General features: G+C 43.6%; 1 protein-coding gene across 8 annotated transcripts; it reads left to right on the plus strand.

The window, feature by feature from the left end:
• Positions 1-580: 580 nt before the first annotated feature.
• LOC123789993 (phytanoyl-CoA dioxygenase, peroxisomal-like) lies at positions 581-19,479 on the plus strand. 8 transcript variants are annotated; one of them, XM_087857699.1, is made up of 10 exons: positions 581-733; positions 1,932-2,083; positions 4,943-5,001; positions 6,557-6,667; positions 7,283-7,451; positions 10,505-10,586; positions 12,113-12,294; positions 14,380-14,529; positions 16,744-16,878; positions 19,164-19,479. In XM_087857699.1, the coding sequence occupies exons 2-10, from the start codon at positions 2,009-2,011 to the stop codon at positions 19,215-19,217; spliced, it is 1,017 nt and encodes a 338-aa protein (XP_087713825.1). In that variant the 5' UTR covers positions 581-733; positions 1,932-2,008; the 3' UTR covers positions 19,218-19,479. The 8 variants fall into 8 exon arrangements, with proteins under 8 accessions (XP_087713825.1, XP_087713831.1, XP_087713828.1 ...); XM_087857701.1 differs by lacking the exons at positions 581-733; positions 1,932-2,083; positions 4,943-5,001 and adding exons at positions 2,505-2,678; positions 3,670-3,941; positions 4,486-4,658; XM_087857698.1 differs by lacking the exon at positions 581-733 and having other exon boundaries at positions 1,710-2,083.
• Positions 19,480-22,660: the final 3,181 nt, after the last annotated feature.

Here is a 22,660-nt window from a genome sequence, read left to right on the forward strand (position 1 = left end):
TTTCTCCTCGAGTATGGCAGTTTAACCACATTACATAAAGACATCCCTTAAGAAATGATAACATGTTTAGGGGTGCCCAGCTGGCTCAGTGGGTGAAACTTCGGACTCTTGATTTCAGCTCAGGTTGTGATCTTAAGGTTGTGAGATCAAGCCCTGCCTTGAGCTCAACACTCAGCACAGAGTCTGCTTATCCCTCTCCTTCTGCCCCTCCCCCTGCTCTCTCTCTCAAATAAATAAAATCTTTTAAAAAAAGAAGAAACGATAACATGTTTATGAGATGAGACATTCTGGAAGTAACCCTTTAAGACAAAAAAAAAAAAAGAGAGAAAAATGAGGGAGAGAAAAGAAACAGCGAGATGCTATGCCAATTACCTGCAGAGATTGGATGGAAAAGACGTTCTAGAAAGAATTTCTAGTTCTTACAGCCATTATGGAAAACACTATGGAAGGTCCTCCAAAAATTAAAAATAGAACTACCATATGATCCTGCAATCCCACTTCTGGGTATACAGCCAAAGGAATTGAAATTAGATCTCAAAGAGGTATCTGGACTCCCAAGTTCACTGCAACACTTTTCACGAGACCCAACATCTGGCAACGACCTAAGTGTCCGTCACCAAGTGAAAGGATGAAGAAAGTAGGGTAGACACACACAATGGAATATGATTCAATCCTAAAAAGGAAGGAGATCCTGCCATGTGTGACAACAGGGATGCAGCTTGAGGCCAAAATGGTAAGTGAAATAAGCCAGTGACAGGACCAATACTACCTGCTACCACTTACAGGAGGAATTTAAGAGTTAAACTCATAGAAGCAGAGAGAATGGTGGTTACCAGGGGTTAAGGGAGGGGAGAATGGAGAGGGGACGGTTTAAGGCTACAAAGTTTCAGTTATGCTAGGTAAATAGTTCCAGGGCTCGACCACGCAGGATAGTGTCCATAGCTGACAATGCTGCATTATCTACTGAAAATTTGCCAAGAGAGTAGATCTTATGTTGTGTTCTTAGCACGTACACACAAAATAATGAGGAAAAAGAGTGTGGGAGGGAACTTTGAGAGGTGATAGATGGTTATGACCTTGATGGTGGTGGAGGTATCCTGTATACTTGTCCCCAAAGTAATTGAAATGTTGAAAGAAAGGAAAAGAAAGAAAGAAAAGAAGAAAGAAAGAAAGAAAGAAAGAAAGAAAGAAAGAAAGAAAGAAAGAAAGAAAGAAGAAAGAAAGAAAGAGAGAAAAAGAAAGAAGAAACAGAAAAAGAAAAAAGCGGGGGGGGGGGGGGGGAGGGGGGGGAGGGAGGAAGGAAGGAAAGGGCAAGCACCTGGCTGGCTTGGTGGGGGGAATGTGTTACTCTTGATGTGCTGGTCCTGAATTTGACCCTCACATTGGGTGCAGAGATTGCGTAAATAAACTTTAAAAGAATAAATAAAGAAAAGGAATTTCTACTTCTTTAGGAAATTTAAAATAATACTAGACTGTGTGGATCGACCTGTTTCAGGGAGTCATTTATTTCATGTATCTTTTTAAAATTATTATTAAGGAAGGGCCAGTATGTTCCTAATATTTCAGACTGGATTCCCAATAGATTAAAAGCCTCTTTTGAACTGCAGGTTACTTCTAGGGCTGAACATCTGACTTGTTACGTCAGCCTCAGAGAGGCAGGCACAGTCACGTGGAATAAACAACTGAAACCAGGCTGTTGGGAATGTGGGTTGTGTTTTGGCTCACTTCTCATTGGGCGACCTGAATCCGTTACTAAACCCTTCAAAAGCATTTTCCCTGCTGTGCGCGTCAGGGAGGATCTCTGTGATTACTCAGCAGCTGCGTGTGTGGGCACGGAGCCCACACAGTAAAGTGGCCCAGCCCGTGGACCCGGGAGGCTCCAGGCATCTCCGCACAACCCAGAAACCTAGGAGTTCCCCCTTCTCCGCCAGGGACGCCTCTGCTCCTCGCCCCGCCCGCTGCCCAGAGACAGGACCTAGGCCTGGCTGACTGTTTCCTCGCCTGAATCATGAACCAGTCCCGTGCTGGCGCCCGCCTGCGCATCGTGCTGGGACACCTCGGCCAGCGCTGGGCCGGGGCCGCCGTATCCTTTGGGCTCCGCGGGGCTCGGGCTGCAAGTGTGGTGGCCTCCAGGGCTCAGCGCCCAGCCGGCTCTTTCCCTTCCTCCGCACCGCGTCCCCGGGATGGGCGGAGCTGTTCAGGGCTCCTAGGGCGGCCAGGGGAGGGGGTGGGCGGACAGGGGGCGGGGGCTATTCGGGGTATTCTGGGGGCCTGTTTCCCTGGTTTGCCAGGGGATGTGTCAGTCCTTACTGAGGGGCCTGCGCTCAGCTACGGTGGTATTTTCTGCACTTGGCCACGCGTGACCCGACCGCCCAGAGCCCGAGACATGCGAAGCACAGTCGCACCGCAAACAGGAGCGCAGAGCTGCCTGGAGCAAGGCGTGCAGGCAGGCGAGCGGGCGGGCGGGCGAGCGGGCGGGCGGGCCTGCAGGTAGGCAGGCAGCAGTGCGCTCTGGCGGGACACTGGCCGGCACCCTCTGGCTCTTCCTTCCTTGGAGAGAGCTGTGTGAACCCCGAGGAGTGGATGCGATCTCTCCTGATTGGGCCTTCAGAAGTTGCTCTCCGAGGCAATGTGTGGGGCCCCCGTGCCGGATCCCCGAGGATGTCACTACGGGACAGGTACATCACATCGCTTTATAGAATCGGTTCTCCTGCTCCGATTAGTGTTCACTTCAGGGGGTACTTTTGAAAAGCAGCGGGGAAAACACTGCATGCGATTCTCCCTGAGCAACATGGTTAGGCTCTGTTCTGCTGTGTGCAGGATCCTGAACTCTTTCCTAAAAATGCTTCTAGGAGCTGTTTCTTTTATTACTATGATTGCTCTCCAGGCTGAGTTCCAAGCCAAGATGTAGAGGAACCACTGTCAGCTTAAAATCCTGTCCATACACTGACAACGGTGATTATGTCATCTCATTTGACCAGGGAGAGAACAGAAACCGAGGCCAGGAGAGATTAAAACTCTTGACCAAAGACATTTAAGTAAAGCACTGGTTGTCAAAGTGCGTTCCCAGGGCCAGCAATGTCAACATTCCCTGGAAACTTGTTAGACATGCAGATTCCTGGGCTCATCTCAGACCCATGGAATCCACATACCTGGGAGGGGGGCCCATCAAGTCGTTTTCGTTTGTTTCTGATACATGCCCAACAGTGAGAACCCCCAACATTCTGGGACTGGGGATAACTAGAGCCAGAATGAAGGTTTCCAGGTCCAGTCTGTGACTACTATGAAAATGTGATATTCTGGGGCTCCTCCTGGGTGGCTCAGTCCGAGAAACATCTGCCTCTTGAGTCTAGCTCAGCTCTTGATCTCCGTTGTGACTTTAAGCCCTGCACTGGACTCCACGCTGGACAGTGAGCCTACTTTAAAAAAATTTCATTTTTCTTTTTTTGATATTTGGATCCCGCTGGTTCTTGCTGTAATAGTGTTGAGGTGAGAGCTTATTTTTTTCATCTGTGTTTGCTAGAAGAGCGCTAGCCTCTCTACTTGCTGCCATGGTGGAGATGTTCTCCACCAGCACTGTGCAGGTCCATGGCTACGAGCCCCATGTGGCCATTGAGCACTTGAAATATGGCGAGGGGCAGTTTTCATTTTCATTCTCTTCAATTTAAGGAGACAGACGTCGCCGGGGCTCTGGTATTGGACGGCTCGGCTCAGATGGTCGGTGAATGTGTGTGTGGTTGGGGCTTACGCAGAATCCTGGAAATCCTGTGGCAGTTTCTTCCCGCCTTAAGTGGTTCTAAAGAGACGTGGCTTCTGGCTCAAGGCAGGGTTTTCAAGCATCTACACAACGCATTTTTTAAATGCAGAGATGCCTCCAGAAGAAGACAAATATGACCTATGATTCCACCCCTCACCGCGGATCATTATCAGCCAACTTTTTGGTGTGTTTCTTTTCTATGTATTTCCATAATTACGGCCATCCCGGGTGGACAGCTTTTTGATTCCATTTTTTCGTTTCACTAACGTTATATAGTATGCACAGGACACAGTTCCACATCATTAAAAAAACTCTCTGAGGAAAGCAACGACCACCACCAAAACCCACAATGGTAGGGAGAAGAAATTGGGACTGAAATATTGCATTCTGTCCACCACATCTTGCTAGTAGCTGGCGAAGGTCATTAACCTCTCTGCCTCATGGAGAACAGAGGATTATAGTGTCCCCAGTTATGTAAAGACAGGACAAAAATAACATGGTTATGAGTAGTGACATTGTGACAGTCGCTCCTTGAGATAAAGAGACAATGAAAAAAATTAAAAGGAAAAGAAGAAGAAGGAAATGCTAAGTAAATGATCTGTGGTTCCCTGGGTAGAAAACTAGAAAGAATTTCTAGAATTTCTAGCTCTTAAAGATATTTAAAATTATACTCAACTATGTGGATCACACTGATTATTTTAACAGACTTTTTGTTGTTGTTTTTTAAGGAATAATGAGCCAAACAGTTTCTCTGATTGTGGACTGGACTCCCACTAAATTCAGTACCTCTTTGGAAGAGTGCATTTCTCGTTACTTCTAGATTCGAACCTTATGATTTTTGTTTGTTCAGCAGTTTAGTGGAAGGAATAGTCACGTGGAATAAACCAGTGGAAGTTATGAGGTAAAGAGTATGGGTCAAGTCTGGGCTGAGGCATTTTCTGTTGGGTGACGGTGGACTCAGTTACTGAGCACAATGGGTCTAGGTCTCCTGCTCTGGGCAGCAGGAATGGTGATAAAGCTCTTGGGACTTCCGGCCCCTCCTCAGACCTTCATGAAATGAAATGATGTAAGCGGCTATGTGTGTAACCCAGTCTTCCCCGATGAGAGCTAATCCAGGGCAGACTGTTGTTTCTAGAAAAGGCAGACTCCTGAATTTCATTTTATTTGCCTTAATTCACATCCTAGGTAGCTCACCCCACTTCAGGGGCTGTTTCTCCTAACAGTTTCCAGACTCCACAATTCCAGTAAGTAGATCGAATTGTCATTTTTAATCATACAGTGTATATAAAGCTTTTCCTAGTGGTAATTATGATATAAAATACATCTCATGTTGTCTGGTGAAAATTCATTACATAGAGGCGCCTGGGTGGCTTAGTCAGTTAAGTGTCTGATTCTTGATTTTGGCTCAGGTCATGATCTCGTGGGTCGTGATATGCAGCCCTGGGTCGTGCTCTGTACTCAGCAGGGAGTCTGCTTCTCCCTCTCCCTCTGCTCCTGCCCCTGCCCATACTTGCTGTCTCTCCCTATCTCTACATAGAATAAATACATTTTTTAAAAAAAAATTCATTATACATATTGTGTGTTGCCAGAACTTGTTCTAATTAGAACCAGGAAAATTTTGAAGACCTTGACTTTAATTTTTATATGTATTTTAAAATTCAGAAGGGTATAATCTGATTTTTCAGATTCAAGCATGTTATACCTCATTTAAGTTAGCCTGTAGTTTGTGGTCCTACTGCTATGTGAGCTAGTATCTTTGGTTTATCTTAAATTACCTTTGTAGGGGAAGACACTGATCTCCATGGTTTATTCTCATAGAGCCACATTTCTGATCTAGAAGAATGGATGGGGTGATCTGAGTTTGTGCACATGCCATGTACTTATTTGGATTTTGTCACTGTGATTTCTTCTGAGAATGTATGATCTAGACAACTTAAAATATAAAATCCATTGAATTTGTTTCCCACCTGAAAAAACATACAGTCATTACAGAACAAATTTGAAAATCAGAAATTTAAAAGGAATTTAAAATGCATCCACAATTCTGTTACATAAAGACAATCACTTAAAAAATTTTTTTTTATTTCTTTTCATATTTTTCAAGTAGTATCTTGGTTTTACACAAATCTAACTATATTTTATTATACTAAGCATTGTCCATGCTATTATATGCTCTTCATTTTTTAAAAAAAGATTTATTTATTTAAGAGAGAGAGACAGTGCACACATTGCAAGTGGAGGGAGGTGCGGAGAGAGAGAATCTCAAGCAGACTCCCCACTGAGCCCGAAGACCACTGTGGGGCTCAGTCTAGGACGCATGAGATCATGACCTGAGCCAAAATAACCAGTCTGAGCTTAACTGACGGAGCCACCCACGTTCCCCATGCTCTTAATTTTTAATGCCTAAGGCCTATCCCATTGAATGGATGTAATTAATTAATTAATTATTCTTCTATTTTTTTTTTTTTTTTTGGTGACAAGAGTAGTTAACGTTTTGGATTCAAACCGTTTTTAAAAATAGATTAAGGGAGCCTGGCTGGCTCAGTCGGAACAGCATATGACTCTTGATCTCTGGTTTGTGAGTTCGACCTCCACAATGGGTATAGACATTACTAAACAAAATAAACCTTAACCTCAAAGACTTGTTTTTTTAAAAAGAAATGTTCAGCTTATTTCCTTAGAGTGAAGAAAAAATAGAAATGCTGGGTGGAAGAGTATGAACGTGTGTCAGGCTCTCGATACATATTGTTGGGTATGATTTTTCTGCTGGACTTACTTGAAATTTTTTTTCTCCTTTAGGTATACTCGGGATAATAATGTTCTAAGCCTAGAACAGAGACAATTTTATGAAGAAAATGGGTATCTTGTCATTAAAAATTTGGTATCTGATGCTGATATTAAACGCTTTAGGTACAGTGACCCTTCCTTATTTTACAGAAATACGTTGTATGTTTGCAATGGGAACGTGAGTAAGATTAGCATGTGTGTTCAGATATTTTTCAGTGATTGGCTCATTGGGAAGTGGTTAGGAACATGAGCTCTGGAGCCAGACTGGCTGGCTTTCATCTTAGCTCCACCACTTCTCTTGTGTGTCCTGGGGCAACTTTGCACACCTCTGTTTTCGCACCTGTAAAATGGGGATAATAATAGTACTTATACCCTAGCCTTGCTGTGAGGACTGAATTAGGTGAAGTACACACAGAGGCCTTCGAACGGGCCCTGGCCTATGGTAAGTATGAGAGCAGTATTTGCCATTATCACTCAGGTGCAACCAAATCACAGAAGTTTCCCCATCGTTCTGTTAGGCTAAGGAATACGTGAATACTGGCCTTACAGTGAGGAGACAGGGGCTTCTGAGCTGGCCATTTTCCCTTTCCCTTCCTCAGAACTACCAAGCCTGGCCTGGAGGTTAGCCTGGTGCAGAGACACCCCCCACCCCAATCTTTGAGAATCTTTCCACAGAAGAGGCCAGGGAGGTGCCAGGAGGCTGCGGTAATGGCATCATCTGCCAATTTATTTTTCTAGGAACGAGTTTGAAAGGATCTGCAAAGGGGAGGTGAAACCAGAACAAATGATGATAATGAGAGATGTGATTATTGCAAAATCAGAATATGCTCCAAGTGAAAGGACAGTTTCAAAAGTACAAAGTTTCCAAGAAGATGAGGAACTCTTCAGATACTGCACTCTCCCTGAGGTTTGAGAACCTTCCTGAGTTTTCTTTTCCTTTAAGTGAATAGCCCATCTGCATGCTTGTCTCTGGAATTGCTGCCTACACTTTCTCTGGCCCCTTGTCTTGTGCCTGGTGAGCAATGGTTCTCAATTGGGGGCTGACATCTGGCGGTGCCTGGAGCCACGTTGGGGTGGCACTGGGTGGGGACCGTGTGCTGCTGGCTTCTAAGGTCCAGAGGCTGGGCATGCTGCTAATGGAGCCCAGGGATCCTATAACGTGCAGAAACCCCCCTCCCCCAAATAATGAATTATCCAGTCTCAAATGTCAGTAGTGGCCAGATGGAGAAACCCTGCTCTGGAGTCTGGTAATTATCCTTGGTTGAGAAGGGTGGGAATTCTGCCTTAGAGAGAGACAGAGTTCTCTCACTCTGGACATGGGCATATCAACAGGAAGGACATTGCAGATCTGATTCCCTGGACATCCGTTTGTTGTTTCTTTTGGTTTTATGACTCTGGTCAGTAGAGGTTTAAGTTTGTGTTTAGATTGAAACTCATTTTTAAAAAATTATTCTTTGAGAGTAATTCATATTTATAAAGATATCTACATAGTACAGGAGGGCTTACAATGAAAAGGAAAGTCTCCCACCTGCCAGCCCCACTCTCTGCCGAGCTTTCTGGTGCATTCAGTGAGAATTCCTCCACGGCAGGTGCATCTCTATACCCCCACCTTTTGTGTCATGTGGGAACATATTGGTTTCACCAAGTTTTTTCAACTTATAATAGATCTTAGACATCTTTCCATATCACTTATATATTAATCTATATCATACTTTTAAACTACTGAGTAGCATCCCATTGCATAAATGTACCACAGTTAATGAACCATTTCTGTAGAATGGTTTAAAGGACACTTTGCATGTAGCTCATGTTAGAAATTATAACCCCAAGTGCTATTAGAAAATTTGCCTCATGGGGGCTCCTGGCTGGGTCAGTTGGTAGAGCATGGGACTTTTTTCTTTTTTAAGATTTATGTATTTATTTTAGAGAGAGAGTACAGGCGGGAGTTGGGGGAGGCGCAGCGGGAGAAGGAGAGAGAAAATCTCAAGCAAGCTCCCCACTGAGCACGGAACCTGACATGCGGCTGGATCTCTGGACCCTGAAATCATGGCCTGAGCCGAAATGAAGACTCCACTACTTAACCAACTGAGCCACCCAAGTGCCCCGAGTATGTGACTCTTGATCTCTGGGTTGTGAGTTTGAACCTCAGACTGGGTGTAGAGGTTACTTAAAACCAAAAACACCCCCCAAAAGAAAACAACCCCCCCCCACAGAAAAGTTAAAAAAATGGGATACCTGGGTAGTTCAGTCGGTGAAGAGTCTGCCTTCAGCTCAGGGCTGGATCTTTGGGTCCTGGGATTCAGTCCTGTATCAGGCTCCTTGCTCAGTGGGAAGTCTGCTTCTCCCTCTGCCTACTGCTCTCTCTCGGTCTCTCTCAAACAATAAATAAAATCTTTAAAAAACAAAAGTTAAAAAATAGTTTAAAAAAAAGAAAGAAAATTTGCCTCATGAAAGAGACTGTACAGGTAAGCCACCTATGATGTCCAGCCCCTCGGGTTGGGGACGAGAGGGGACGTGGCCCCTCTGAACCATCCACTCTTCCCAAACTCAAGTCCTGCTTTGGAAATGGAACTTGTGAGCATCGATCAAGGAGGAAAGGCTTGAAAGTGAGAGGCAACACAGGGTAGATTAAGCACGACCAGGACATCCAGGCTTCCCACCTCCCTAAAGTGTGAACCATGCACCTGCTGGCTCATGCAGTGATTTTTAGGAAGTGGGCATGATTTTAGTAGTTGGGTATTTATTTTTATGTGTATTGGAAAAAATAACCAGCACATCTAACCTATGACCTCAGGAATAAATCAGGAAAAGACACGAGTTAGTTTAGGAAAATTATTGGCTAACTATATTGGGCAGCTCTGTGAAGTATGATAGAAATGGTAAAATGGCTCATGAGTGTCACTGAGGTTTAGAAATTACTGGTTGGAGGCACCTGGCTGGCTTAGTCGCGGGAGCATGAGACTCTTGATCTTGAGGTTGTGAGTTTGAGCCCCATGGTGGGATTAGAGATTAGTTAAAAAAAGAAAGAAAGAAAATACTGGCTTAAGGGAATCCCCAAAGTTGACACGCCTTATTAAAACAAAAAAGTATGAGGTTTGACTCCTAGGACTTTGGTACCATTTCAAGCATTTCATGCTCCAGTTGCCCATATTCCTTATACATGGGGTCAAACAGTGAGAAAGCAGTAGAATATGCTTCATTTTTTGGAGTCAGACAAAATATCTTTTCCATTTAACTGGTTCTGCCACTTGGCAGTTTATTAGCTTCAGGCTTATTTCAATGGGGTATTCACGTTAATGATTCATTCATAGGGCATTACTTTTCAGGGGTCACTGTGAGGTGTAGGTGGGCTGATGCAGAAAGCCCCTGGCAGGTAGTAGGCATACAACGCCAAGTCCTTCCTGCATGTACGCCTCCCTCAGTGGGTTAGATGCAAGGAGGTAGCCCCCAGCTGCCAGAGCTCGGGCCGAACTCAGGCCTTTGGGTCCCATGCTCTCCAGCCCCTGTGCCCATGTCATTATTGAACACCCTTCCTCCACCAGGATAGCGACTCTATGGGGGCAGGGACCTGCTCATCTCATTCCCTACAGTGCCTCCATTTCCTGTCACTCTGCCAGGTTTGGAGCCCTCAGTGAAGAGCTGTGGAATGGTCTGATTGTGCTCTGATTGTGAAGGGTCCAGGTGCTCTTCTCTTTTCCTCTGGGCTATGCCTGGTTGCTGCACCTGTAGGGGCCTCTCACGGTCCCTTCTTTTCTTTTTTCTTAAGTAGGCTCTATGCCCAATGTGGGCTTGAACTCACGACCCCAGATCAAGAGTTGCATGCTCTACCAACTGAGCCAGCCGGGAACTCCTACCAAGTGTTTAATTCTTAGCATCTTGGCTTTTGTACGGATAATTGTACTTTGTGCCACTTTTGTGCATTGGATTTCTCATGAAATGTTTCTTCCTCTTTTCTCTTAGGTTCTGAAATATGTGGAGTGCTTCACTGGACCCAATATCATGGCCATGCATACAATGCTGATAAACAAACCTCCAGATTCTGGTAAAGGTCTTATTTGTTATGGAGAAGTGAAAGAAGAAGAAAGAAAGAAAAAGAAAGAAAGAAAGAAAGAAAGAAAGAAAGAAAGAAAGAAAGAAAGGGAAAGAGAGAGAGAGAGAAAGAAAGAAAGAAAGAAAGAGAGAGAGGAAGAAAGAAAGAAAGAAAGAAAGAAAGAAAGAAAGAAAGAAAGAAAGAAAAAACTTTACAGTGTTCTAACTATACCTGTGTGTATAACTGCTAAACTTTGATAAATAAATATCTATGTCCTTTTATTTAAGCCTTGAAATAGCGTACATCATGACAATAGTGAAGTACCAGGGTGATTTCAGATGTTAACTGTAGCGTTATTGTTAGAATTTCAGAAGACTGCCTTGCTACTCAAAAGTTTGTTTTAATAAACATGACTGTTCATATACCATAGGCTCTTATTATTACAATCTTCACCTCTAAATTTTGTTATCCATTCTCACCAATGATAGTGTGAATTCGGCCTTCCAGACTGAAGACATTATAATTACCAACAAAATTAAAACTATTCTTACAAAACCCATACTACAGTTGCTCTTAAAATATCTGTGTTTGCTAAAATGTAGTTCCTAAGATCTCACTCGCAGAGAAACTGATTTGGAAGCTAAAACCCAGGAATCTGCGTTAAAAAAAATTTTTTTTAACTAGGCTAAAAGCCTAGTGTGGAGCCTAACACGGGGCTTGAACTCATGATCCTGAGATGAAGACCTGAGCGGAATCACGAGTCAGATGCTTAAGCGACGGAGCTACACAGGCACCCCCAGGAAACTGAATTTTTAAAGCCATCCCGCTCTTGGGCCATGCTGAGAAATTGTACTCCACCAAGAGTAATAAATTGATCCTTCAAGGTCCTTTATCACTTTCCACCTTTTCTGGAGAAAAAGAGGCCAGGAGAGCTTTATGTGACTGGCCTATAGCACCACCAAATCTCTCCTACCCTGGATGTCTTGATTACAGAGGTCGGGGTTGGGGGTTGGGGAACATCAGGTTCAGAGCACAAAACTGGGAACCATGTAAATGTGGTTCTGTGGTCTCTGTTTCTACAGAGTGACTGTGCAGCAAAGTGCTTCTAGTTCCTCGAGGAACTTCTTGGAGGCCTTTTATTAATTTAGCTCATTGATAGTGTTTGTATCAGCCACTGAGAAGGCTAACAGGGAACTTTAAATTACTCTCTTCAATTAATCAAACTTGTTTTGAACACTAGGCTCAGTGTCCAAACCAGAGTTACAAAGGAATAAAGCACAATAGAGATCATGACATGTTATGAGTTGCTAGAGAATGGAGTGAGTCCTCGGCTTCCAGCAACCCAGAAGAAAAGTGTGGGCTCTGGAGTCACCCTGTGGCTTTGCTCTTCCAATTTGGTGCTTATCTCTCCAGGCTGATTTTCTAGAGTGTCCTTTCAGTTGCTTGGGTTTTGTGGGGATGGTCATTGTTCTGGCTTTGCAGGCAAAGGAGACAAATTCTGAGGTTCAGGTGTGTCTTAACAGCCGCTTCTGTTTCAGGCAAGAAGACATCCCGCCATCCCTTGCACCAGGATCTGCACTATTTCCCCTTCAGGCCCAGCAATGACATAGTTTGTGCATGGACCGCCATGGAGCACGTCGACCGGAACAATGGCTGCCTGTGTGTGCTCCCAGGCACACACAAAGGCTACCTGAAGCCACATGGTTATCCCAAGTGGGAGGTACGTCTGCATAGAAGATAAATCTTTCTTTCTTCTATCTTTTTCAGATTCATTTATTTATTTGAGTCCGAGACCCAGAGAGAGAGAGAGCGATAAAGGGAGAGAGTTCGCGATATTTGCACATGAGAGAGGTGGCGGGGCAGAGAGAGGCAGAAGGGGAGGGCAAAGGACATGTAGACTCTGCTGAGCAGTATCCAACATGCAGCTTGATCTTAGGACCCTGAGATCATAACCGGAGCCCAAAATCCAGAGTCAGGCACCCGACTCCCTGAGCCACCCAGGAGCCCCGAGGGGATAAATCTTACCTGGAGTATTTATTGTTTTGATATTGAATCAGATTCCATAAAGACCTTTAACAATGAGATCACATTTCCTTTCTTAGTAAAACATGGTTTTAGGTTTCTGGAATTAGGATCAGGGAAAATTCAAGGATGTTAGGTAAAATAATCATTTTTCTTTCAACAAGTGTTGGAAAGCTGACCAGTGTGGGGAACTCTGGTAGGTGCTATATAGGATCTGAGATTATCAAGCCTCATTGCAGAGGTCATACAGAAACACTCACAACACCAGACGCATATGTCAAATGCCAAGTAATTCTTACACACTGATCGATGGCTCTTAGGATAAAGAAGAGGGAGGAATCATCTCTTTCCTGCTAGACCAACGAAGGCGCTGGGGAAGGATGAGTAGTATCCCATTGCATGCCCGTTGCATGGTTTATTGATTGAATATTGATGTTAGAAGACTATTAAATGCTTTTGCACCCATGAATGATGAGATCAAATCAGCTTTTCAAGAATGATAATCTCGAGGTCTAGAGCAGAAGGTACTGGAGGTCAGGAGTCCAGAGGCAGAGAAACCAGAGAGGAGACTAGGAGTCTTTTAGGTATCAGACAATAAGGTCTGGAAACCCCATAATGATGGTCAGAATGAGACGAGCACGTGTTGTTAAGGCAGGAAGAATGAATGCGGTTCTGTAGGAAGTAAAGAATATGGCTTTCAGGACTTCTGTCTCAATTAGTTAGAATTCTGGCACTGAGGATTAGTGCTAAGTGAAAATCTTTGAGTCTGGATTCTGATATAAAATCTGAAACTGTGAGATTCATAAATTGAGTTGAGGTTTAGGGAATGTTTGGTGCAGGCAACAGAAGTGGGTTGTGGCTGACTTAAGCCAAAGTGAGTGTCTTGGAGGGTTGTAGGCACATGGTGAGTCAAGAAATGGCTGGCTGGCTCTGGTAAACAGGAAAGTAGGAATCACTGTTCAGTGGCAGCAGTCAGGTTGGGACACCTGGTGGGGACAGTTGAACCTTAGCCATGATCAGTGCCTTAGATCAATTCTCTGTTCAGATGAAGTGATGGCAGTGGGAGGTCAGATTACTTAGCTTAGGTCACATACTGCCCTGGACAGGAGAGAAGTGCACTGGATCCATGTCCCAACACAGTCCAGCAGGAAAGCAGTCCTTCCCCCAGAAGAATGTGGGAGAGTCTTAGGAAGGGCAATGGGATATGGTGTTCCCCCCATAACCATTACTTAAAGCAACAACGAACTTTGGAAATAGTTATAAGAAAAACACAATGTTTTAATTTACTATTCTTCTTTCTTTACTTGAGTATGAAATGAGTGCTTTCTGAGCTGAGGAAACTTGAGCATCTTCTCTCTGTTGGCTTAGGAAAACAGCTTGCTTCTCAGAGGAAGTCCTGAGTAATAGCAAAATGATTTAGGCAAAGTTCCAGGTGAGGCGAATATCAGTGAGTACAGATTCAGGCTGGTAAGGGGATCTCCCGCCTTAATCGCAAAATGCAAAGTCAGTCTAGGTCTTTATTTACAATTCAGTAATGAGGGGTAAGTGGAAATTTCAGATTCTTCATTTGGTCCCCCAAATCCATGATTTCAATATCCCAATGTGACTTTTACAACCAGATATCTGAGAAGCTTTTGGATATTTACAGTTTCTTTTAAGAAAACATTTATCTCTCTCTCTTGGCAGAATGTAGGAAAACTTTGCTTTACCTAATGAGTCATTGATAAAATTCTCAAACATTGAGTTCCTCAAATACAGACTTGAGTTCTCTTATGTGTTCCAGGGAGGAATTAACATATTGTTCCACGGGATCCAGGACTATGATGAAAACAGCCCCCGAGTGCACCTTGTGATGGAGAAGGGGGACACTGTTTTCTTTCATCCTTTGCTCATCCATGGATCTGGTTGCAACAGAACTCAAGGATACCGGAAGGTATGCATTCACGTCACTCTACTTTCCAAAGATGAATAGGTTAGAAACAAAAATGTCAAGATCTGTGAAACTTCATGAGATTTGTGTCATTGAACTAAACTGTCCTTTAGTCTGGTTTATTTACCAGGGAATCTATTTGCTCCCTCATGCTTTTTTACTCATAGCAGTAAGAAGCCCGGTGACCTCAGGATCCCAATCCTACTGACACTGAATTATGAACATTCATAGAATTGCTTCAGAGAAGGAACATACTTGAGAGCCCACAACCTGTGCTTTTGGAGGCAGAAACAATGGCTGAGATACTAAAATCACAAAAATTGGAATGTGTATAGCTCAGAGTAACCATATAAGAGGAAAGTTTATAATAGCTTTGCTATTCGGAAAACCATTATCGAATCTAAACAATGGCTCTGAATTGGCTGCCTAGACCTCAGATTTTGCAGGCAACCATATTTTCCACTCCTGAGTCCCAGAATTTGTTTTTAGCCCCAGAATGTTTTATAAAAACCTCATTGCTTACATTAAAAATTGACAAAATTTCTGATAGTCCCAGATTTCTCACTTCTCAAAAGTTCAGCAGATCTGACATTACTGTGGACTCACATTCCTCATATAACATGGCTCCTGATACTAAATATTGGTTGCTTCTTTGGGGCTGAGTGAAGCCTTCCAGTCTGTCACAGCAAGTCCTGTTTTCTCCCTGAAGTCAAGAGTTAGTTACCAGGTTTCACATTCTATTCATTCACATTTCTATTAGGTTGACAGGGCTGGTATGACAGTGAGGCAAGAAGCACTCTCTTCTGGGGCAAAATTTAATGGGGGTTCGGGGGACGGTGCCAATGAAAACCCTCAGCAATCAAGATAAATGATAATTTAGGGTAGTATTTAAAAAATCAAAATTAATCGAAAAAATATCCATGATGAACAAAATGCCAACATTTTAAATAAAGACTAGATCAGACTCTCCACCAGCCTGACCATCAGAAGTGTGCAACCAGGGGATATAGCCATAATGACACAAATAATATGAGTGTACCTGATTTCACTAACTTAGGCCTTTTATCATGTATCCTTAGCCCCAAAATTCAACTTGAAATGAAAAATAGAAATTTATGTGTATGAGTGTGTATAAAAACAGGAAGCAAAGACAAATTGTCTGAAAGTGTACATGAGTCAGAAAGTTATATTACGTGCCATATGATCAGGATCATAAACTGAGATAGAATAACTACATATTGAAAGATTCCATGTTAAAAAGTTGAGTGTAAAATGATTACGGTATGAAAATGAAAGTTACATAATTAAAAAAAAAACCCAAGTAATGTGAGTGTTAATACCCTGAGTTTGCTATTTTTCAGTGGTTTTCCAACTAATTTAATGTTTGGGAAAATATGAACCCTTAAAAAAATACGAGAAAACATGTACATGGGTGTGCGATTTTCCCCTCTGGTCTTATCGTCACCCCTCCTTGGCATGGTGGGGAGCTTCTGTGGGAAATGGAGTTTGACTCCACTGCCTAGAGATCTGATGTTCTGGGCTAAGCAGGCAGACCTTCCAGTAGGCATAGTCACCTCAAGAGAAATAACTTGAGTCTAGGAAAGTGAGTTTTAAGTTTAGATCAACTTGTAAGTCTTTCAAGAATGGGGAGAACCAAGTAAGCTCCATCATACGTTCAGGAGGAAACAAGATGGGGATCGTATGTGAATTGGACTTCAAATGTCAGGCTGATTTCAAAGGGGTGGGTGTGTATGTTATTTTCGTTTGCAAGGTATTTTTGTGGATTTTTTTTCATGATCTGTAGCCATTGAAGTAACAACTCAGCACAAACTCAACTGAGTTAACTAACTTCTCTGACTAAGAAGATGATAAAGAACCCTGGAACACATTCCTGTTTAGGACCTGAGGACATCCACACCCAGAAAAATCACATGTTAAAAAGTAAAGTCCTCTTACTCATGTCATTATGTTGCCTGCCCATTTTGAACACAAGTATTGCAGGGAGCTAAAAATCTCTTGTATTTCTCAGTTAGCCTTTAACTGTACCTGGGGGGAAAAAGTTATTGAACCCTGAAAAGACTAACACAGAACACCATGGAACATTCTAGAAACCAAATGCTGAGTGAAATAGCTGACTTTCTAAAAGAAGTCTCCCTGTTTGGTTGCTGGTGTTAATGGAATTTTTATTCCCAATATTCATCCTGTCACTCGGCACAGATAATTTCCTGCCATTTCGCCAGTGCGGACTGCCACTACATTGATGTGAAAGGCACCAGTCAAGAAATCGCTGAGAGGGAGGTTGTAGGGTTAGGAAACAAAATATATGGAATTCCAAAGGACACCAGCCTGAAGGTACGTTTGTGTGAGATGACAGGTTAAGATATTTTTTTTTCTTCTTTTCTTCAGATGCTTAATAATTCTCATACCTGATGTAATTTGGAAGTATAATGTGCTTTGTTTAGAGTGCCTTGCAGAAGCATTGCTGAGACCCACTAAGAATGACAGTGTATTTCAGCTTGTTCTTGCTTCCCAGGCTGGGGCACCTGAGCGTCCCACGGTTCTCTATGTCTTTGGCCACCCTGTGTTATGCAGGCTGTCCTGTTCTAGGACAGACAGGTGGAAACAGAAAATAGATCTGGAGGACAGCAAGTGAAGGACAAAGGCTACCTTCTGAACGCACAGAAGGAAAGTTAAAAGTTTGGACTGTCCCCATAGGTCTCCTTTATGTGCACAGAGCAGAGGATTTACACATAGGCAAATCCAGTAAGATTCCCAGAAAACCATTCTTACGGAGGGTTTTGTTTGGGTCCATTAGCATCTGGAGTTTCATGGAGCAGATTCCAGAAACCACTGATGCTTATCAATATGGGACATGAGACATTATTTCATATGCTCTCATACTTAATACACATCACTTGTAAAGTCCTTGTTTGTAACTAGTGGACATGCAAAGCTGATGATGCTCACCAGACTAATTATAGTCAAGGCAAAGAAATATATTCACTTTGTAGACAAAGTCCACTTTAGCCTCCAAACCAAGAAGCTGATCCTATGTTTTAATTTGCAATAATCATAAATGTGTGCATTTCCTATGGGGGTGACAGGACCCCCAAGGAGACGGAGTGTCGTGATAACTCCGGGTATTCTGGTACTGTGAAGAGTACCGTCCGCCAGCACTAGGCTACCGTGCCATTGGGAGTCATCTGCTGAAACTCCTTCCCAGCTTAAGAATCTCACTTCTTCCTTTAGAATGTATGAACCTATCCTGTATCTGAAAAGGCTCTCATTTCACATTTGCAGGTGGTAGACAGTCCTGTCCTTCTCCCTCAATCCAATACTTAAAATGCTTTATGAAGGCATCATATTTTGTCAACTGGGGCTTCCAGGCAATACTCTGAACTTTAAAGCAGAAAAAAAATGCATACATTATGTTTGAGGTTTGCCAGGGTTGTGATAGATGAATTGCCTCCTGTATTTATTTCATTTTATTTTTTAGAAGATTTTATATATCTGAGAGAGAGACAGCAGACGGGGTGAGGCGGAGGGGCAGAAGAGGGAGAGGGACAAGCAGACTCCCTGCTGAGTAGGGAGCTAGATGCAGGGCTTGATCCCAGTACCCTGAGATCATGACCTGAGCCAAAGACCAGCACTTAATTGATGAGCCACCCAGATGCACCTCCTGTATTTATTTTTAAATGTTAGTCTCACAGATATAGTTTCTCAGCTTTACTTAGAATAATGATATCAACTTCTGCTACATAGTTCTTTGTAAAGTACAAGAGCACTTTCATAGCCCTAAGTTCTACTTTCTTCACAAATCCCATGAAGCAGTCATTCTCACTTTTTTTTTTTTTTTTGGAGACCTATGTATTTATTTGAGAGAGAGAGAGAGCACACAAGCCAGGGGAGAGGAGAAGGAGAGGGAGGGAATCTCTAGCCAATTCTGCACTGAGTGAGGAGTCCCAAATGTGGCTCGATCCCACCACCCTGAGATCATGACCTGAGTCAGACACTTAACTGACTAGCCACCCAGGCTCCCCTCACTCCATCTTCTTAAAGAGAACGTGAAAAGCCCAAGAGGTTGGCCAAAGTGATGTAAGAGACAGACCTACACTTAAGGGTCACATCAATTTCCAAAACCATTCTTTCCACCTGACCTTGCTGTCGGCTCAAAAAAAAAAAAAAAACAAGAAACAAAGAAGTCTGAATTTTTTTTAAGAAAAAGGAAAAAAATCCCCAAATCAGCAATTTTCAACCCATAACTCATGACATCATTTTCACTTGGGAGCAGATCACTCAATGGGGTAGCGCCTGAACGAACCCAGGACATGGGGGAGTGTGGGCTGTTCTGACCAAACACAGTGCTCAGCTGGTTGGAGATACCTGTGGTCAACAATAGCGCCCAATAACACAGGCTGACCTTCTAGCAACTTGCTCTCTTAGTTTGTTCAACACTATTCTAGACGTGGGCAAGCACATTATTTGGAGACGTAGAATATGGTTTATTTACTACTTGACAGGACTGCTGAGCAACGTTTTTCCATTTAACCGTTGGTAGATGCTAGAAATCGACTTTGTCTTATGCTCAACAGATTCCCAGTGTTCCATCAACTAACTGGGTTTGGCTTTACTTCCAGGATGTGTTTAGATTTCGAGGGCGGCTGGTGAAAGGCGAGAGGACCAACCTGTGAGCAGCCCTCTGCTGGAGCTCTTTGAGAGAAAACCCAAACGAATCAAGGTGCCTGGGGAAAACGTTTTCTTAACAAGCTGTCCTCATCTTTTCTATCCCTTGTTATCCAAATCACGACCTGGAGATCGGGTACTTCCTGGCACGTGGTTAGCTCTGAGCACAGAGCTGTTCCTTTCATGGATGAATAGATGTAACAGTGGCCGATTACTATTTTCGGGAAAATTAACTGAGGGTTGCACCTAATAAAAGGGATTGATGTCTAATTTAAGTGTGTTCCATCCGTTTCTTTCGTTCAGTTGGCTCTTTGCCCAAGCAGAAAGGAATCCTTTGAAACTCAGAGTATGCTGACTTCTGCATCCCTCTTCTGGAAAACCCACCACCCACCGACTTCAGGGCATGAGACTGTCAGATCTAGAACACTGTCTAACACAGGCAGGTGGAATGAAGGGCACTGAGGAGTACAAATAAGGGCGATGCTCGTGCTCTGACGCAGGATTCCCTGCATGACTTCTCAACCCAAGCGGCCTCCTTAAGAAAATAGACCAGATCTTCCCAAGTCGTTTTCTCAGTTCCTGAAGAAGGAAGACAAAGGTGGCTTCATCTGCTAAACTTTTTTGAGTAAGGCGGCTGAAGACCTTCAGCATTTGTGAATGAAACCTAAACTCTTTCAAACAACAGAGAGAGTTTTAGTTTGGTTTTCTAAAGGGCTTGAACCAGGGGGATTTATTTCATTTTTAAGATTTCATTTATTTATTTGAGAGATACACACATACATACACACACACACACACACACACACACACACACACACACACACACACACACACGAGTGGGGGTAGGGGCTGAGGGAGAGACAGACTCCCCGCTGAGCAGGGAGCCCAACAAGGGGCTCAATCCCAGGACCCTGATCCCGCCCTGAGCCTAAACTAGATGCTTAATCCACTCAGCCTCCCACGTGCTCCATGGGGGAACTGATTTTATTCAGTGCTGTATTTCTACACCAGCTGAGGGCAGCAAAGAGACATAGGTCTTGATTTTTAAAAATAGCAATTTGGTAAGAAATAACAGAGTCCCATTCTTGTCAAGAGGCTAAGCACAAGTTTTCCTAAATCAAGTTGGACTGTTTTTGTCAGTGGCTTTGTGAGAGCACCCTATTTAAGGTCGGGTCCAGCTGACAACTGGAGAAGGCAAGACTAACCCGGACAGGGTTTAAGGAAACTGGATGAAGGGGTAATTGGACATAAAACGTACACAAGGAATGCCCGTGTAAATAGCGTGTATGGAACACTGTTCCACAAAAATCCTTCTCAAACCAATCACAAATGTAAAACAAATTTGAAAAAAGAAGTCAAGCAGAGAAAGACAATTATATGGTTTCACTCATATGTGGAACATAAGGAATAGTGCAGAGGACCACAGGGGAAGGGAGCGAAATCTGAATGGGAAGAAATCAGAGAGGGAGACAAACCATGAGACACTCTGGACTCTAGGAAACAAACTGAGGGTTACAGAAGGGATGGGGGTTGGGGTGACTGGGTGATGGGTATAAGGAGGGTACGTGTTATGATGATGAGCACTGGGTGTTATATGCAACTAATGAATCAGCTTGAATACTGCATCAAACACTAATGTTGTACTACATGTTGGCTAACTGAATATAACAAAAATAACAAAATAAATGAAAAAAAGAGAAAGAAAACTTCAGTAGGAAAACCAGACAGCACAATTTGTTATTTCCCTCATGCATTTTGGAGTGCACGCCAACTAGTCCATCAGGATACAATTCATTTCCCATTTTATCTGTGTCCCTCTTGACCATTCGTTCGTTTCACAAATATGCAACCATCCATTCCCCACAATAGGACCAGATGTGGAAGAAAGACAACACCGGGATGAGTTAGGATGGCTCGTTGTGTCTGTGTGGACCCACCTGGGAAAGGTGGGAGCGAAGGTGAGTTGCAAATGAAAGCTAGAACGGGAATATCACGGCTTCTGGGCAGAACGAGGAACAGCTGCTTTCCCGGGGGTGTAAAGGGGATTTACCCTGGGTTAGTGTTTATTTGCCCAGTGACTAACCTCAAAGGACTATAGGAAGCACTCAAAGTGCAGACCAAACGAATAGAGTGGATCCCCTTTTATGATGATTGGTGCTGACAGCCTAGGAAAAACAGACCTTTGCTCCTGGTGTCTGCTTGGAACTCCCCCTTTGCGAGCCACAGATAGAACCAGGTTGCTGATTGAATCAACAAAGCACAGTAATGTTTCCCAAGGCCAATTCTAGTAATAAGGCTCCATGGTTCACACCAAATCCACCTGTGCACAATCTTTGCTTACTAACCCAGGGCAGCCCCTGAACTCAGCTCCTGTACCGACTCGGAGGTTCGGCATGGACCTCCACGTGGCACCTGATACTGTTCCTGAAAGCACAATTTTTTCCATGTTAATATTGTGCCTTCCCATATAGCGATGGTAGGCCCCTTCACAGCCCTGTCTATTCCTTTGCCCCCCACCCCAGGCCACTTACACTGCCCTCACACACGAGGCACTTGCTACTCATGGCTTGTTCAATGTGAGCACCAAACTTCTCACTTTTGCAGCTGTCCCTCCTACAGAAGAGAGTGCCTCCCGGGCGTTGAGACATGTGACCTGCAGAGCCTGGGCACCTATTGTGGGTCCCGGACGTGGTTTTCTTCCCGAGTGTTCCAACCACCTCTAATTCCACTGCTCTCTTCACCAAACCTATTCTGTATAGGTAGGGGGGCTGGAAAAGCTGGTGACTGTGACTGAGAAGTCATTCATTCCTCAGAAGCTCTTGAAGATGTTTCTGCTGAGTTCAACAATTTTTGATTTTTAGTTTGATATTCTTTATTTTTTTAAGTTTTATTTGATTTTTAAAAAGTAGTCTCTATACCCATGTGGGGCTTGAACTCACGACCCTGAGATCAGAGTCAGATGTTCTACTGACTAAGAGAGGTGCCCCTAGTAGTTTTTTCTGGGTGGTGGGGTGGAGAGAGAGAGAGGGAAGGGCTCCTTACCTCTCCCCTCACGTGAACAGGAGGTGGGGCAGAGGGAGACAAAGGAGCACACTCCATGCTGAGCAGGGAGCCTGAGGCTGGGCTGGAACACAGGACCCCAAAATCATGACCGTAGCTGAAGACAGACTTTCAAACGACTGAGGCAACCAGGTGACCCTGGAGACCTTGCTTTCAATTCTTTGGGGTATATACCCAGAAATGGGGTTGCTGGATCATATGGTATTTCTAGTTTCAATTTTTGGAGGAACCTCCATACCGTTTTCCATAGTGGCTGTACCAGGTTGCATTCCCACCAGTAGTGCAGGAAGGTTCTAATTTCTTTATATCCTCACCAACACTTATTATTTTGTTTTTTTGTTGTTTCTTTTGTGTTTTTGTATGTTTCATTTGTTTGTTTTCTTTTAGACAG

This window comes from Ursus americanus, chromosome 31 (assembly GCF_024610735.1).
Source record: "Ursus americanus isolate L20-20 chromosome 31, mUrsAme1.1.p, whole genome shotgun sequence".
In the NCBI taxonomy this organism is placed as follows: domain Eukaryota; kingdom Metazoa; phylum Chordata; class Mammalia; order Carnivora; family Ursidae; genus Ursus; species Ursus americanus.

Excerpts from the sequence above, each read along its gene's own strand:
- LOC123789993 (XM_087857699.1), top strand. The coding sequence starts at position 2,009 with ATGAACCAGTCCCGTGCTGGCGCCCGCCTGCGCATCGTGCTGGGACAC. Across the intron at positions 6,668-7,282 it reads GCTGATATTAAACGCTTTAG|GAACGAGTTTGAAAGGATCT; the intron begins GTACAGTGACCC and ends TTATTTTTCTAG. Across the intron at positions 10,587-12,112 it reads AAACAAACCTCCAGATTCTG|GCAAGAAGACATCCCGCCAT; the intron begins GTAAAGGTCTTA and ends CTTCTGTTTCAG.